This window comes from Oxyura jamaicensis, chromosome 2 (assembly GCF_011077185.1).
Source record: "Oxyura jamaicensis isolate SHBP4307 breed ruddy duck chromosome 2, BPBGC_Ojam_1.0, whole genome shotgun sequence".
NCBI classification, from domain to species: domain Eukaryota; kingdom Metazoa; phylum Chordata; class Aves; order Anseriformes; family Anatidae; genus Oxyura; species Oxyura jamaicensis.
The window spans coordinates 154,613,275-154,632,257 of NC_048894.1; the positions used below are offsets into that span (position 1 = coordinate 154,613,275).

Consider the following 18,983-nt stretch of genomic DNA (forward strand, 5'->3'; position numbering starts at 1 on the left):
TCAGTATCACTAACAATTCTTTCAAATGATTCCCTGAAAATTCTCAAGAAAAAAAAAGAGCTTCAAAATATAAATAACAATTCTTCCTTACAAATTTTTCTTGGGAATAGAATTATTTCTGCAATACTTTACGGAAGGAATCTATAGCTAATAATGTTTTGATTAAATTACAGCAAAAGACAAGACATTAACCTTTGCAGGAACTATTTCTTCTACATTACTCACTTCTCCGAACATCTTAACTGTCTACCAACAGAAATGCACTGCCATCAGGATCCTACACCTTCTAATTTGTCTGAAATTTAAATCACCATTCTTCTATCTGGTAAGGATACCTCAGCTGTAGCTGAATCCTAATCTCTCCATGCAAGTATCTTAGACTATCCATTACATACTGGATTCTTAAAAGTCTGATTAAATGCAAAACTACTTTCATATTAAAAAAAATAATAATAGTAAACTAATGTAAAAAAGTAAATGCAATATAAACTAATGTAAAAAGTAAAAGAAATATTTAAATTGAAAAGTAAAATATTTTAACTCAATTACATATCATTCTAGTATTTTTTTCCAAGACAGAAAGAACCACTTTGAAAGAGCAGTACAGCAGTACACATCGTTCTTCCAACAGCCACAACATTTGGGACAATGAGATGGAGCAAGACACCTGTTACACGTCCTGCCACAAAGCATGTAGAGGATCCAAGCAGATTTTCAAGCAACCACATTTAATGTTTCATCCCAGAGAAACTTCACCTGACCCTTCTGGGACTGCACTTGCTCTCTTTCACAACATCATTGTGTTTTACGGCTGCTCTGTGATCAGACAGACGACTTTAAACTCCTGAGTTTTTTATTTAAGGAGCTCCCCCCCAAAAGCTGAAATATGTGTTTTATAAATCAACATCTACCACCTAATAATACTTTGCAATGCTAAATATTTTAATTCTCATTATCTCAGCTTTTTGGTCTTTCTACGCATAAGGTGATATCCTCTTTGTAGCTGGCATCTCCTAAATGTATATATCAACAAATTTCATTAGCACTGCACAACACTGTAATTCTACCTCACTAATGGAGAGAAACACTTTTGTATTTCATGGCCATCAGGAGCCCTTTGCCTGCCAGTTCAAAACTATTGGTCTTCACAAAGTAAGTCATTAAATTATTTGAATGCATCCTAAATTGTTTTTCATAGGGAATTCATTTTCATTAGAAAGCAGACCTGTTTTTCCTTCCCTTTATTTTCTCTTCAGACAGCCAATATTTTTTAATGTCTTTGCAAGTTTCTACCCAGCAATTCTGGCAATTCTTGCTACTTCTTTCTGTTATTTTCTCCATTTCATAATTTCTAAAGAGCAATCTTCCTTGTTGGTCAGTTTTCTGGCTCCCTAGCCAGAAAATAACATTTTTTAAGGTAATTATTCATTCATTTGGGTCTGGAGCCTTTCACCAATTTCCCCCTCTAGCTCCAGATAATTGCTTGAATTTAAATGCAGAGGGATTACTTAAATCCACTTGACTTCATTAGTTTCTGATGTTCAGAAGTCTTCTGAAACAAAACCCCTTCATGGCAGACCTTTGCTGTTTATCCTCCCATTTAATTAACAATGAATAAACTTTCTAAATCTGAAGTTAAATTCTATTAGTAACTCCTCTGTAAAACCATCACTGCTTACCAAAAGCAGTTCTAAAATAACAATTTATGATTTTTATTTGCATATATGAACAACAGATGTATTTTACCACGGCAACCATATCAAGACTGCTACAGCTGTACGACTTCATGGTGACCATTCTTAACATTTCCTCCCCTCCCCACCTTTCAGAACATGTTGGAAAAAATTTGCATTTTTTACTCTGGGAACATATGGACTTCAATGGAAGTGAGATCTGACTAACGTTTATAGTCTCAACTAGGATTAACATAAATGGAAATTGCTGGAAATCTTCCTCGAATGAGTCAGTTACAGTCTTGAGCAAGGCAGGCAGAATTTGGTTCATCAAGCTGACACTAAAAATACGCCTTCCTTTTTTTTATGTCCCCATCCTCCTTCTCCAGAAGTCTCATTTCTCTTTTAGAAAATACGTTGTTTGATACCAGGGAACCTGAGGACTCATTTTGAGCTTTTGTCCATCAGGCTGGAGAGGTAGGGACGTACCTCTCTCACGTTAGCTCAGCACGGCCACGTAAATCACTACCAGTTCTTCCAGTTGCATACCTACACTTGACTATGGGGATATATGCCCTACAAATTTGATAGACAGCTTTGATATTTTTTCAGCAAGATAGTACAACTATACACCAATTCACTTATTGAAATTGATATATTGAAATTAATCATGCAATTTTCAGATTTCTGAAAGAGTTTATTTATTTATTTATTTTAAACATAACACACAGTTGACTGTAATTAAAATTACCTTCACTGAATCTAGCAAACTCTTCGGAAAAAATCGTCTTAAACCAACATCTTTCCTGAAAAAAAACAGCACACGCATTATAATAAAATAAAATGTCTGATACTGTATTGGTATTTCTCAGGGTGTCTTTTTTTTCTTAAACTACTGCATGCAATGTAAAATAGTAAATGATTTTCATAGTAAAGTCCTTGACGATCCCAGCATCACAAACACCGTACCAGTAATATGCAAAATACAAAAATGACAAATTCTACCAGTCAGCTATTGGAATTAAGTAAGAGGTGCAACATAAAGGAGAGGGCCTCTCATGCTATCAGTTCAGTAGGCATGCTGACAGTTTTTCCGCTACTGTTCTACCCATGTAAAACGTAATTAACGTTTTTGAATTTCTACTGTCACTTTTTCCTCATATTGAGCATCTAATGTTAGAATTTCGAGTTTTTTATTGCAAATAATCTCACTTCTTGCATCGGTTCGTCAGGATCCTTGCCTCTCAAAGGTATTAGTGACAACTTTTTTCAAAAAAAAAAAAAAAGTTGATCAAAAGGTTGCAAGCTTTTTTAAACAAAGACTGTATTCTACTTCTGAAATGAGTATGATAGCTTTCCATGACTGCATGCTTTGAAGAACCAGACATGCAACTGGAATTTTTACATTTGGCAAAGCTGCTAGCCAGCTTGAGAAATGTAGTACATATTCACTGCTGCCTAAAGGCACAAGAAAAAAGCCAAAATGAAAGTCAATATAAAAAGCTTACTCAAAATAATAAAACGGGGTATTTTTAAAGCTCTCTAAAGACTAGCATAGAATTCTACAAAACATACTAAAAACATCCTCAACCAAGAGGAGCAGAATGTTCACGCACAGCAGTGAACACTGGCATCTGTGCAATGACAGTAAGCTGAAAGATGATAAAACTTTCATACATGTTAATTCCTTTGATGCATTTCTTCTCAAATGCAAATGATGTGCGGTTTAGCATCCCACACGGTTAACTAAGTCTAACGCACCATTACCATCTAAATAACATGCAAAGACATTTTGACAAGGAATATATTAGTTTAACATTAAGCATTTTAGAGAGAAATGGTGTTTGCAAAAATTAAGCACCCTACATCTCTCCTGTATTACTCATCTTAACAGTACCGCAACACCTGGCTGTGAGATTGGCGATTCAGCTGGCTGTTTAAAGGAGGTGTAGTTTGTAAGGTCTGTATGTAACAAATTTGGAAGGAATTCTTATGCAGAATACCATGAAACGCAGCTCTTAATTAAATTTGTTAATAAAGTATTCTAGGTTAGACTGCAAATTTATTTACTGTAGGAGAATTTAACGTAAGGAGCACAGAGATTTAATGCCAGGGTCAACAACAAATGATGGGTACCTATAAAAAAAGAGAAGCGTTATAAACTGGAGCACACAAACAGCTCTTTGAACAACCCTACAAACTCTTTCCTCTCCCTCCTCAGCTGCACTACGTGGGGATAAACCACAACCAATCAGTCCTCTGTATTAAGAACTCCAACATCTGTTTTCTGATTGCCAGTAAGAAATAATTAGCAGTGAGATCCCTGTTCACACAGTTTTACCAGCTTTGTGTTTAACCCCATCTACTCCATCCTACTTGTGGACTTGAATGCAAAATTATTATTTTTTTATGTATAAACTTCAATAGGATTAATAAAATACCAACTACAAATAGATGATACTGCTTGTCGTATACTGATAAGCAGCTCTAGGCAGGACACATCTTCATTTTTATTTTTCATCTCAATTAAAGTTACATCAAAAAAGTAAGGTTAGATTAACATAATAGACTTTAACATGCTCCTTACAAAATTGTGGATGCAGCTGTTTCTTCATATAGCTCCCATTTGTATACTTGTAATTATCCCTGCTCTATGCTAACAGGCTTCACATTTATTATGAAAAAATTCTTCTTTCATTACACGAAGGCCCAACTATTAAAGGCTACTTAACAGTTTGATTCTATCTACCATTTCCCATCCAGATTTGGTCTGGTATGAAAATTTGATCAAAGATGAATATACATCAAATAGACATCTGACAAAGACAGGCAAGCAGCAATCACACCAAATGCAAAAAAGTGCTACTTAAAAATTGCACTCAGCTGGTTAAGTGCCTCATGATGTACTAAAACTAGCAAAAACAAAGGGGAAAGAAACAAAAGGCCTCACTTGAGAAATAAATATTAATTGTATAAGAAAACCTTCATAGGCTAATTAAGGTGATAAGATCAAATGAGTACATTTTGGGGATCACTGGTACTTTTTGCACACTCTCACAACCTTATAATTATCTACAGCCACTTTAAGATGCTTTTATCCTCTATATCTCCCAGCTGAATCCCATACAAAGCACACTGTTTCAAACAATGTAAAAAATAAAATCAACTCCTGAAGTGCACAATTCAACCTTTGTTTTTTTTTCACAGCATTAAGCTTTTTCATTTTGCACATCATGGTTTTTCTTCCATTTCTTCTCCATTTTCTTCCTGTATTTCACAGCAGCAATTACGTTAAAACCTACCAAAAGAGTTATTGTTTGGAAAACACGTGCATTGAAAGAGACAAGTTGTTGTTAAAATGGAAGCAGCCCCATGCTGAGTCTTACAGGAGAGCTCTTACCTGTTGTAATTCTTAATTAAAACTTGTGTCATCTGTTACAACCCTTGTTCCCTTTGTATCATTGCTTCCCAAGTTATTAACCTCATACTAACATCTGTACTTCACGAGTTGTCAAATTACTGTCTAAATATTCTCAAGTTCTTGCTGAGATGTATATGTATATATACTGTAAGTGCTGCAAATCACATACTCGATTTCACAGGAGGATGACATGATCAGAACCTTCTTCAGGTCACGCTACTTTCCTGTATTTTTATATAGCATTTTAGCCTTTTCTAACTGTTCATACTGTTCATCTCAGCCCTTTCTCATTTTGTTATGAGTTCCCCCTCACTCAGCACATTTCTACTGGCAACAGTGACAAAAAACCAAAGTCCTTCAAAAAAAAAATTTCAAACAAAAGCAGAACTTCAGAATGGCTGCACAAATAGAGGAGCATTATATAAAATTCAATTTATCCTTCTGAGTTAACAGAGGAGTAACTGTTTTCCATTTAAAAAGATTGAAAACAGTTGGGTTTTTAAACTGAGGCTGTCTCTACCATGCTCAATCTGGAATATCTACTTCTAAAGACTAATTCACAGATTCCAACCACAAACAAATCTAAACAGAGTCAAAAAGCCAGTATGGGAGCTCTGCTCTTCCTCTAAAATACTCAACTAAATCTGCCAGATTTGGTAGCATTCAAAACTCAGAGGTCACTTTTGGAAGTTTAGGTCTCATCAATTTGCTCACGATAACACCAAGAGGCAATGGTAGACAAGGGGACCTAGAAAATCCTGGCTGTGTGTTCAGTACAACCAGCTGGGAACATTAATTATACAGAACAATCTCCTGTTGTAGTATGCACATGCAGCATGGTCCATCTGCAGTAAAAAGTCTGAAGATAGGGCAACTTTTGAGTGGAGCATCTGAGGAGGGTGTTATTGTTGCAGCCTACCAAGCAGGCAATTCCCAACTTATCTTTACCCATTAAAACTATATGGTTTCCTCAAAACACCTTATAAATATTCATTGTGAAGAAAATACTGATACTCCAAAATACTCTTAATTTCACACCTCTACAAGTCAACACATTTGTTTTATTAAAAATAGAGTAAAAATAGACTTCATTGCTACACCAAACTTTTATCCAAATTTTATGCTATGCTGTAGAACATATTTTCACAAAGATAATTGAAGATCTCACAGGGCTACGTATGTCTGAAACACAGTTCCACCAAATTAACACAAATAAAATCTATCTTCAAACCCTAAAACTTTAAGGAATTTGGAATTTTTTGGACTGAATCAAATCTACTGTACACCATGATTAATCCTCCAAAATATTTTAGTATAAAGATGCTTCTTGGTCATGTTAAAATCTGTGATACACATAATAATCAACCTGTTAACTGCAATTCAGCAAGTCCACATAGTTAGCAAATAAAAGGAAAAAGTGATACCTCAGGCATTTCAGGTAATTCAAGCTTTACCACAGATTAGTCACCACTGAAGCATGCAGCTATGCACAGAAAATCATTTAGAAACAAGTACACTTTAGAACTAGACTTGTTGATCCCACAGACACTAGCAAAACTGTAAAAGAAAATCTTAATAAGCCTCATGATCAAGTTTAAACAACTCCAACCCTATTTCCCTATAGCAGCTGAATGTGGTGTTCCTACTTCCATACTTTGGTTGGTTTCATCGACCTTTTCTTATTTAATGCACTCAAAAACCTCAACAATCTTCATGAAATAAAAAATAACTATGGAATCTTTCTTTTATGGACCCGGATTCCATTTATCTGATTAAGAAATAGTTCAAACGTCCAGCTTCACCACAATACTTACTCTAACACTTCATAGTTGGACTTCTTTTCTAATGCATTGCCTCTCATCTCTCCGTAGGATCTCCTGAAGTCAGGAAAAACATTTGAAAGCAACAATTATTGCAAGATTCAACGAAAGCTGCAATATCAACGCCGTCAAATCTTTCCATTAGAAACCATTAGAATCCATTAGACTTACCATTAGAAACCATTGGCAGAATGAATTCAAATCCAAGTATTAGTACCTTATTAACCTACCTCAATACAACAGATTTATTATTATTTTTTTGACCAAATCATGTCAGACAAGGAACACTGCATGGGACTATACCAGCAGTGCATTTTCAGAACCACTTTGACCCAGCCTAACTATTGCAAGAAGCTATTTAAGCTCTCCTTCAGCAGCTCCTTTCCACCCCTCCCAGTATCTCCCTCCTTTTCAACAGCACTTGTGTCTGGGCACATAATGGGGAGAACCAGAGGAAGTGGCAAATGAAAAGAAACAACATTTTAAGTCAGAAATGTTCAAATCACCAGCTCAAAATAATAAAATAATAGTGAGAATGAGCAGCTGTTGTAGGGAGAGGACAAAGGGGGCCACTAATACTTAAATGTTTTAGTAGTCATCTACTAGAAATGCCTCACCGAGGTGAAAACATGCTGAAGAACCACAGCATGCTACCACGAGAGCCATGGAAAGGGGGATTTGGCTGACAAGATTTGGATGTGGATGATTATATTCATTGCACGTTTTGAAATAAGGGCACTGGTAGTTTTGTCAGCGTGGAAGGATGTGCAGGTACACAATTTGTTTTCTCTGGGACTACCAGCAAAACTTACAGCAAGGACATCAGGTTTCCCAGATAATTTCACAGACCTAAACTCTCTTTTATTTTGCAAAATTACTGTTCAAAGGACACTGAATTCAGTGCTAACAAGTTTACATTAGCCATTAATTTTTTATCAGTTTTACTACTTTCCTATGTCCCTGTGCGAGACAACAGTGTAGCTCCAGCAAATGTTTCAGGCTGTGAACTCTCCATAAATTAGCAAAAAAACAAAAACCAAAACATGCGTTTCAAAAGCTGTGCTGGGAACTCTCTCAAGGATCTGTTAATCTGATAAACTTATCTTTATTTTCCAGCTGTCTATACAGTCGACACGAACCCACCCCCCAAATCCCTAATATTTAATCATTTGAAAACAGCACATTAAAACTGAGTAAATGCAGAGAGGAAAGGTAGCAGCATTTATCTTTAACATTATTTAGCTGTAGGATTTACACATTTATTCTTATTTATAGATGCACAAGGACAAGACTATTTGCTAAATAAAACCATGGATGCATTTTTCTTTTAACGTGCATCACTGTCCTCTACAGGTTTTTGAATTATTCAGATGAAAAAATCATCCCAAGAAGGCAATATCAAGAGATAATTAAAATTTTATAAATAATTTTAATCTAAAGATCACCAGAAATCGGTTACAATGCAGCCTACTCAGTTTTTCTTCCAACTACTTTGTAGCAAGAAGTCTCATGATGTTTTATTCAGCTATTTTGGCCAGAGATCTATGAACTACGGAGAGTTTCAAAATTAACGTATATATTCTACCAGAAACATATTGAATAATAAATGAAATTAGCGGCTTACCTGATTTCAAGGCAACCTAGTTTCAAAGCAATTTCCTGGTCCACTTGATCTGCTATTTCTAACATATAGTCGTTTTTCACCTACAGCAAAAGAAGCAGGTATGTATCACAGAAAAATCAGTTCAGTGCTGATACAGATGAATATGCTGCCCAAACATCTTTGGGATAAACGTATCTTAGGCTTAATTTTTGGAGTCTTTATTTACAGTGCATGAAAATAAGCCATAGCCATATTCTTCACAAATGAGCTGCACTTTTGTAAGAAACTTGTTCCAATTGCAATGAACTTGGTAAAAAAATATCATAATCTACATCAATATTACTTATGCTTTATTAAATTAAACAAAAATCTTCCAAGGAGCTGAGCACATGGTCACCCCTGCATTCAAGATAGGTGAATGAGTGCTCTACTCTTGAACCATTTTGGTCAACAGTTTTTAATTTTCTAGGTGCATAAAACATAAATCTCCATGCATTGCTGTGAAAAAGAAGTAGCCTTAAGTAAAAATAGTGGCATGTGAAAATCACGTTCCATACTGACTTGAAATAGCGTTTGAACTAGCAACAAGAAGACACAAGCATAAATAGTTGGGTGCCATTTGCAGTCGGAAAGCAAACAGGCCAGGAGCGTGCTCCAACACAGAAACCAAATGCTACGTTTGGCCACCATCTTCGCTCCTCAAGAGGATGGTTGGGCCAAACCAGTGCATTTGGAGCACTGGGGGCACACAGCGTCCCGAGGGGAGTTGGGGGCAGTTGAGAAGAGGGATAAATCGGCATGCACAACTGCTGCTCCATGGAGCACGCCAAGTGCTCATCAACAGGATGGACTACGGTGGGTCAAAGCCTCACCGCACGTCCTGGACTTGTTTTGTTTACCAACATTAGTGTAGGTAGCAATAGTACTTTTGGGGTGATGCTTCCCCAACACTGCATAAGCCATTTATACAGTTATTAATAAAAAGGACAGGGAGAGGGAACAGAACTAGTGCTGAAGAACTTAACTCCTCAAGCCCCATCTTCCACACAACATTTTTTCACCGATAACATCTTTACAGAAGCGTAACTTTTTTTTTATAGCTCACATTACGCTCTACCTCATGAGATCATAAACTTGCTACTGTGATCCTAAAGCCTCTTGTTGCAGAAAGCCCTGAATTATCATAAATATGACAACTGCAGATCAAAGAGGAGGTTATACACGATGAGAGTAATACACTTTATGCAATGTTTTTTTGAGTGAATCCAAGTTGTAAGAAAAACTATTTCAAACTGCTACTGCTACGAAATTCATAGATTAAAAGATATGGAAAACCAGCAGCAGATTCAGCAGCTGGAGGTCATCTCCAGGCAGCATCTGCCAGTAAAATATTAGCATGCAGTAGTTCCCCCATCAGTGTAACAGCTGGATCCATCCCGAGACTAAAACACAATGCAGACTTTCCTAGATATAAAATGCACGAACATTTTAAATTTATTAATGAAAGATGGTGAAGAAGGAATATGATAACTACATTCTCACTCTTTCGTGGTTTATTACAAAAGTTGCAATATCGGGAAAATTTTTCTTGCGTTGGGGCTCAATATGTGGACAAATCACAAGTTTTTAATGGTTCTTAATTCAATTCTAACATATGACAATTAGAAATAAAATAGTTGACAATTAGAAAGGAAAAGTCAAAGACTTAACTAAGTGCCCTTCAGCATTATGTAGTCTGCAAAACATATACACACATGGAAATACTACACTGTTTTGTACTCCCATGGTAGCAATACACAAGATGGGTAGAATTAATGACTGCTTCTTTCTTTGTAAAATATACAGTAAAGCAAAACAAAACCCTCTTGTATTTGATTCCTGTTAGAGTTTTTCTGGTAACATTTACCAAAATTTATCTGAGTAGAGGTTAAAAAACCCCAGCACCCAAAAACCACAGGTTACATATATCTGATAAGTACAATGGCTGAAAGTGATACAAACTCGGAGAGAAGCCTCTTTGGGGAAGTCGAAATGTTTTGATTCTGTATTTTCATTCAAAGGCACAAAGATTTCCGTGCAGAGTTCTACGTGTTAGCCAAGTAAACAGACATTGCTCAAATGGAAGAAACATCTGATTTGCTAAGTCATGTACAAAAAAAATGCTAGTTAGAAAGAGCTGTCAGTTATATGACCACCGATACCATCTACAACATTGTACGTATTACCATTTATTTATACTACTCATTTATAGAGTGGATATATTCCATTCAGTTGAAAGACACTGCAGATATTTTCTGCAGGAGGAATTTAAAGAGCTTCGTTCCATCCTCTCTGCACCCTCGCTTCAGGTATTGATATAGAACCCTTAAGTCCTGGAAGGGACCTCCAAAGATCATCAGGTCCAACCTCCATGGGAGAAGGGAGCCCGGATGAGATTGTCCTCATTGTAAAAAAATTATTTCTTATATATGCTGGTAAGATCCCTCTGAGCCTTCTCTCCTGTAGGCTGAAGAGTCCCAGCCTCTGCTCACAGGAGAGATGCTCTGGTCCCTTCATCATCCTCTTGGCCTTTTGCTGGTCTCTCTCCATCAGCTCCAGGCCTTTGGTACTCAGTCATTACAAAGCCTTTAGGCATCTCCAAGGTATTTGGAAATCCAAAAATTTGGGCACTCCTCACCAGCCTGTGCTCAGCATCATGAAGTGCCAAAGTAGGAAGAAGTGCGTAAATGACAAAAAAAAGACATTTTGAGCAGTACTTCTCTTGGCTAGTATCTACGTTCACTCGTCATTCTACTGCAGAGTTGCACCTGTTTGCAATGGTGTAATATTCCTCTACGGGAAAATGTTCCATTTCCAGGGTTTTGTTCAACTTTAAATCAATAGTACCATCTAGACAGCGGCACAATGTAACTATTTAAACAGAAAATTAAATTAGAACTTCTGTTCATCAGTAGGGACATGAATCCTGTCCTGCACTAAAGCTGTCAGGCTCAAGACCAGGGCATTTAAACAGAGAATATAATTTTCAGACTCATGCGTTACTACCATAAACAACCTCTGCAGTACACACAGATGGCAAACAGCAGGCTGGTACTCCCTGTTTGCAGGTCTGCATGGGGATGGATCTAAGAAAAATAAGAGACAAATTGAGGAGGTGAACTCTATGTGAGTTCAGTTCCTATACGGATGCCTGTATTCCAGACATGAATCGAGATAAAAGGAACTATAACCAACTTACTTCTAGTTTATATCATCCATAACGAGGTTTAATGAACTTTAATGGCACTTTAAATTAAAACCTTTCATTTCCATCTCCTACCTTTTCTAAGCATTCACCTTTATGTATAGTCCATATTACTTCCCTGAAGACGCTACCATACCTGTTCAGGAAATCCCTCACCTAGCCTGCCTTACGTCCACCCCAATCAAATATCCATCGGCTAACTCACTCACCTTTAATTATATATATATTTTTAAATATACATTAATTATTTGAACCATTTCAACAATTTTGCATCACCAGCAAATTTCACAGCGCTGTTATTTACCCCCACCTCAAGGCATTCGCACTGCAAAGGGCCTGCCTGGGGCAAAGCATTTTCTCAACACTGCCATATAAAATTTCCCCTTGCAGCCACGATGCTAATTTGAGGCTACTAGAATATACGATGATCAAATTTTTATTCGTTTATCTTCACAGCTCATTGCCTGGTGGATCCCAGTACTGAAATAATTCATTTGTTAAACTAAACAGCTCAAGAACATCTTCAGTTTCATACAAACAAATTTAAAAATGCTGCTAGCCTCAAGTAACTAGTAGTCCATAAATAAATAAGCAACATTAACCAAACACTTAACGTTTGGGTTTTCTTTCCCCTTGCCCTCTGGCTTCGGAGCTTTTACAAATTTCAGTCATGTTTTCCCAGCCCGACTCTGCAACTACAAGCACCAGAGCTCAACAAAAATAATTTAAAAGCCCTCCTGATCTTGACAATTTGGAAGAAAAAATAAGCATTGCGAAAATCCTCGGCTTATTTGCAAGACAAAAGTGAGGCATTTGCACCGTATTCTAATAGGCAGGCAGATATTTACCTACTTGACTGCGTAATTTTGTTAGTGTGACAAACAGAAAAAAGGAGGTTTTCTCTTTTGCACATCCCAGTCTGGAAGAGATGGACAAACATGGGTATTTCACAAAGGCAGAGTAAAACAAGAATATTCCCATATCCTCGCATTTCAGCCCAAAAGAGACTCTTGCCTGCAGGTTTTCTCTATGGGTCTTTTTCTGAAGTTCTTTGGTGATGTGGAGTTTTAAGGCTGTCAAAGCCACCCCAGTTCCATTCAACTGGAAGAGTAGAATAAAAATGCCTTCATTTGCATACAAATGGACATTAAAACATGGAAAAAAAACACCTCTCCAATTTTCTCAAGTGACCAATGCCAGCGTTCACAAAATCAGTCATGACATCCTCTCATAAAAATGAAGAGCATCACTTGATTATCACAAAGCACTGCATATTCATCTATTTATTTTTATTTTTAAACTTTGGCAAGTATACAGAGTCATACGAACTTCAGAAAGTCTATGGCCATGATCTTGCTGTCTAATTCAATTGAACAATGTTCTATTAGAGATAGCAAAAATAATACATTGATAGAAGGAATTAAATTATAATGAGAACTCTTACCACATTTTCTTGCCTATTCTCTTTGAGATCAATGCATGAACTAACGCTCTCACACAGGCAGGAGAAGAACCTTGCAAGAGTTTCAGCATGTTTTGCGTAACATCAAGGAAAGAGCCGAGTAAATGTTAAATGGAAGAGACGCAAGAGATAATTCAATCTCAATTACACGTGCTGCCACAAGGCAATTGAATAGTTTTCCTACAAGTCTTTTGGGTTTGCTCAGTTATGACTTTTATTATTGTTAATAGAGTTAAATGTGAGATATGAGTGTTTTTGTGTTGTTTTTTGTTTGTTTTCTAAGAGCAAAAGGGGTTTATTCTTAAGAGCAGAAAGCCTAAAATTTATCTAAAACCCACAAAAATTAAACTCTTGACACATTAGAAGAACTTGACTATTTTTTCCTGGTTATTACCAAGTCAGAAATACATTAAGAGGGAAGATGACTCCAGATCTGTGGTCCTTGGAGACAGGGTTATTTGCAGACTCATGTTCCCCCTACAGCACTGCCCTTTTCTGAGGACATGCAGACCTCTACTTATGGCTTGGAAGTTGAGATATATCCTCCTGGAGGAGGGCTGAAGGGTATGCACCAAGACCTACATAATATTCAGGGATATGAAGCCTCACCGCTGTTCTCTTCCCTATTTCAATGGTTCTACATTGGAACTCTCCAGAGGCTAAGCCAGAAAAGTGCCTAGTATGCTATTTAATTCACCTAGTTTACGTTACTTAATTTACCTAGATTGTAAGAGAACATTAATTTATACAAACGTGTCTCACAGACCTGATTTTGAAAAAGCCAAACAAACAAACAAACAAAAAACACCAACCAACCAAACAACAACAACAAAAAACAACAAGACAAACATGAAAAAGCAAAGCAGCAACCCATACCAACTTCTACCAACTCAACTAAGCCTTTAAAGTACTCCTGCTAAGCTGAAGAGATTCAATTTGGTTTACGTTGCCTGTAACACAATCCTGTCTCCACGTACATTTTGCGTTCTAGCAGACTGTGCTTATCTGACCTTGTGGAGGAAACCCTATTGGAAAACAAATTTTAAATTAGGGTAAGGAAAAAAAGAATTTCTTGCTGCAAATTGCGGTGTCAACTTTAACCACCTCTTCCCTTGGATTTGTTTGAAAATGTTCCAATAAGTTTAAATCAGATTTATGGGCAAGCACGTGCATACTTCAGGTGTAAAGGATCAAGTAGTATAAAGGAAATTCAGACTACTTCACACTTCTGGATGAGTACTGCAATCCAAGTGTGAACGTAACTGTACCTGGATTTGCCCACTCACAGGCTGATGAGTAAGAATTTAAGCACAACCTATGCTTCAGGTTTGTTCTTAAGCTCTTGGTCATGACAACTACAGTCCACTGCAACGAAGGGATGAAACGTGAAAATGATCAGTGCCAAGCAGAAATGCACTTCTCAGAGGTAAGAAAAAAGTCTTTTACAGGCCCTGGTGAAATAAAAGGTGGAATAAAACTGAGAACCCACACAACGTATCCTGCTTATTCAATGAATACATGGTTAGAAAGGGCATTAACATTTAAAACAAATAAGAATGTCAAAGTCCAACATAATCCTAAACCACAATATGTTTGACATATTAATGTCCTGATATTCAGCTAGATTTCCCTTTAAATTTCTTTTCTCACCAATATTTACTTTCTGTTCTCAGCAATGAATTTTTTCAGCAATACTTTTCATTGGTTGGCCAGAACACAGTTATCTGTTAGATTTCTAATTCTTCTGAACAATAAAAGTTCAAAGATAGTGTGAAATCATAACAAAAGGAGGTGAACACTGAACCACAAACTAATAAGCTTTTTTCCACGAGGAAGATAGGCACGCAAACAAAAAGCCCAGTTTCGCTGGACCAGTTTCACTTCTGATGTCAGACTTTTAAAATATTTGTTCTTTTCCATGAATGGACAAATTACTGATGGTGTAACTTGTAAACTTCTCAAAATTTACCAGGAAATAATTGGCACTTTGCTAGCTATCTCAATGGCTAGCTATGAATGGTTCCAGCTGGTACATTTTAAAACAAAAATTGGAGACAGGGGAAAGCCCATGTTTGTGAAGACGGAGAAATTAGAGAATAGCCCTGTGCTAGCACACATGATCTAAGAAGAAATCTATCACGGGCCTCGTATTTTATATACCAGCTGCTACTTTCAAAAGCCATCTGCTTCATTTTTCTGCACACGAGTTTTTTGATGCAGCTGCAGTATTTCAGAAAAACGTTCACTCGGGCTGACAAGCCTTCCTGCCAGGGCAGTTCATAAAAACACCACGTGGGATTGAAATTTCTTTATTAAGAACAAGAGTAAAACCTTTCTGAACTGAGTACTGAACTCTTTCCAGGGGGTTAGAAATTAAAAAAAGAGCCTACTTGTTATGTCTTAAAATATATATTTTTGGTTTAAATTCATTTATATCCTAAAAAAAACTATCAAATACAATTATTAAACTTTCTATTGAGTTTTGTTTTATAAATACTGTGGAAATTCTTTAGTTACAATGCTATCAAAAGCTGGCTAAAAACGAGCAAACACCAATAATTAGCCTCTGCGCTGGCTCTCCCATCTCATTTCATGTCACCAAGGAATTTCCCACAGGATAATCTCCAATTTTTCAGGACAGTTTAAAATTAAGCAATCTATTTCTCTTGCTATACTTTCACTGTCTGTGACCTACTTTTACAACTTCGGTTTTTAATTTTATTTATATATATATATGGTTTTTTGGGGTAATGTTTTATAAACTGTATTTAAACAGCACTTCAGTGGCAAAAGACCTTCTGAAGAGTTAAAAGCATAACCAAAAAAATCACCCCCACAACAGAAAAATGTAGATAAAGAAACCAATTGTCTTCTGTATTCCATTTAGTAAGCAGCATAGGAGTTATCATTAGAGTAGTTTAACGAAGTGTGGAAGACAAAAATTAAATTACATTACATTCTCTTTAGGCAATGTGTTCTGTCCACAGGTTTTCTGCTCGTGTTTTTATGCTTTACGTTCAGAAATTAGTGCCTGTGGTTGGTTAGTGATTATCTGTATGTAGTGGGCTTATGTGGCAAGGTTTTGGTAGCAGGGGGCCATAGGGGTGGCTTCTGTGAGAAGGATCTAGAAGCTGCCCCATGTTAGGTAAGGGCCCCACTGCTGACCAGAGCTGAGCCAGTAAGTGATGTTGTTTGCGCCTCTGTGAGAGCAGATTTAAGACAGGGAAAAAAAAACAAACCCTGCGCCACACAGCAGCTGGGAGAGTGAGAGGAGTGAGGAACAGCCTTGCAGGTGCCAAGGTCAGTGAAGAAGGAGGGGGAGAGGTGCTCCAGGCGCCGGAGCAGAAGTCCCCTGCGGCCTGTGGCGAGGACCATGGTGAAGCAGGATGTCCCCCTGCAGCCCATGGAGTACCACGGTGGAGCAGGGGGACCTGCACTGATGGAGACTGCGGGCTGTGGAAGACCCCTGCCGGAGCAGATTCCGGGCCGGATCTGTAGGTCGTGGAGAGGAAACCATGCAGCAGGTGACCTGGCAGGAGCTGCTGCCCGTGGGGGACCCAGGTTGGAGCAGTTTGCTCCTGAGGGATGAACCCTGTGGTACGGACCCATATCTGGAGCAGTTCTTCAAGAGCTGCTGCCCGTGGGCAGCCCACGCCAGATCAGTTCGGCAAGGTCCGCATCCCGTGGGAGGGACCCCACAGCACAGGGGACAAGAGTGACCGAGAAGGAGCAGCGGCAAAGAAGCGCTACAGACTGACCATAGCCCCCATTCCCCGGCTCCCCTGCACCACTCGGGGGGAGGAGGTGGAAGAGGGTGGATGGGGGTGGGGAAGGTGCTTTTGGTTTCTTTCCTTTGTTTCTCACTTCTCTAGCTTGTTAGTAATAGGCAATAAATCTTACTATCTCGCTATGCTGAGTCTCTTTTGCCCGTCACGATAATTACTGTGCGATCTCCTTGTCCTTATCTCAACCCTTGAGCCCCTTTCATCGTATTTTCTCCCCGTTCCTCTTTGAAAGGGGGAGGGGGAGTGAGAGAGCAGTTGTGGTGGAGCTTGGCCGCCCACCCGAGTAAAACCACCACTGTATTAACAAACACAACTCTCCTCCTTCTTTTCCTCTACTTACAATAATTCTTTATTCTCATTTTTAACAGCTTATGTGTGTTCTAGCTCCTGTATTTAAAGGTTTTAAGTTTCTGAAAGGTGTTCTGGACCTGAACAAGGCATCAGTCTGCAAAGCTCATCTTCAGCATCTAGTTATGTGCCCAGGACAATGAGTGAAGCACAGCACATTTCTTTTCCCTGAAACCTGGCATTAAAAATTAACCAAGTTACTTGGTGTTCACATTCAGATCGCATTGCATTTTTACTGCAGGTAGCCCACCTCAGTCCACCACAACCCATGTCACAGCTCTTCCTACCAGAAATAATCATCTCTAATATCCTGTGTTTTCGGTTGTAATCTGCTGTGCAGCGTTAAATAGACTGCCAAAAAGCTGTAACACATCCTGGGAGAGATAAAGCATTAGATGAATGTGGAAATGTCCCGCTCCGTAATTGTTTATAATCAAAAGACTGCAAAAAAGAGATGGCTCTGCACTACAGAGTCAAAATAATCAAACTGAGATATGACTTTGCCTTGAGAGTAAGGTCCCAACCCACACTGCTATAGCTTCAGAAATCTTATGCAAAATTAGCCCTCGAAGATTTGTGCCTCATCTGCTTTGAATGAAGTACCATATGCACAAAAACCCAAAGCAGGCTTCTAATGTCATCAGTATTTTTAGGAGCCTCCTTAATAATCATAATGGTAGACTTTCAACTGCACACAGGAGGAAAAGGCATATGTGGGAGCTCTCTACCCCTATTTACCCATCTGATAATATTAGACTTATTATAGAAACTAAGGCTACATTAGGGAAAATTAAAGCTTCAGCCTTTTTTCGTGGAGCTAAAAGCACAGATTCGGTATCAGGATAACATTCATTTGCCATCTGCCCTCAGCTGCTCCTCCTCTTCATCTTCCAAGGTCACAGTCTCTATATTATCTAGAGGTGATCTTTGACATCTCTAACTAATTTTGGAAGCTCCTATGTTAATAATAAGGGCATTAGAGGTAGAAAGAAAAAAAAGCAACTTCTGACGAGGCATTGTTTGGGACAGAATAGCTAAAAATGATCCCTTCTGTCAGAGGGGGCTGATCTCCAGATGTCACCGCAATATCCACGGCTGCTCAGAGATCTTCGATAAAGTAGGACTATACACTTGGGAGCCATACAGCACTCAACCTACTAAGCACGCCTTGCTAACAGCTAATTTCATACTCCCCTCCGACACACGACTTTGCTCTTCCAGATCAAACGAGTCCAAGGATCAATGTGATTCACATTTCAGTTGTCTGAGGGATGTTATATACACCATAACCCGCTAATCACAATAACATTTCATTCAGGACACTGGGAAATACGTGAAAATCTGTGCTATTTCAATTTATGGCCTCAAGTTAACAGCCACTCACATACAACCAAAAGCAAGCCCACAAGCACTATTTTCTCTACTTCTGTTGACAGGTGGAAGTTTCAAATCAAAGAAGTCCTTTTCCTTCGGGCTGCGCTCGACTAGTGAAGAAGGATTTAGGAACACAAGCATGTTTCACATTCCTGGCATACGGCCCTGCTAACAGAAAGCAGACGTTTGACACAGAACATTTGGAAGATACAGAAGCAGCGACGCAGCCGTACAAACAGCAAGACCTGCAAGA

At 38.1% G+C, this 18,983-nt stretch overlaps 1 protein-coding gene across 14 annotated transcripts in view; it reads right to left on the reverse strand.

Moving 5' to 3' along the window:
• Window positions 1-18,983, reverse strand: part of PTK2 (protein tyrosine kinase 2) — a 197,262-nt gene that overhangs the window by 71,706 nt on the left and 106,573 nt on the right. For all 14 annotated transcript variants that reach the window (XM_035318395.1, XM_035318393.1, XM_035318405.1 and 11 more), the window contains 3 exons: window positions 8,539-8,618; window positions 6,909-6,971; window positions 2,425-2,479 (listed from right to left, as the gene is read on the reverse strand). In XM_035318395.1, the coding sequence (XP_035174286.1) occupies window positions 2,425-2,479; window positions 6,909-6,971; window positions 8,539-8,618 (198 nt within the window). The remainder of the gene's footprint in view (window positions 1-2,424; window positions 2,480-6,908; window positions 6,972-8,538; window positions 8,619-18,983) is intronic.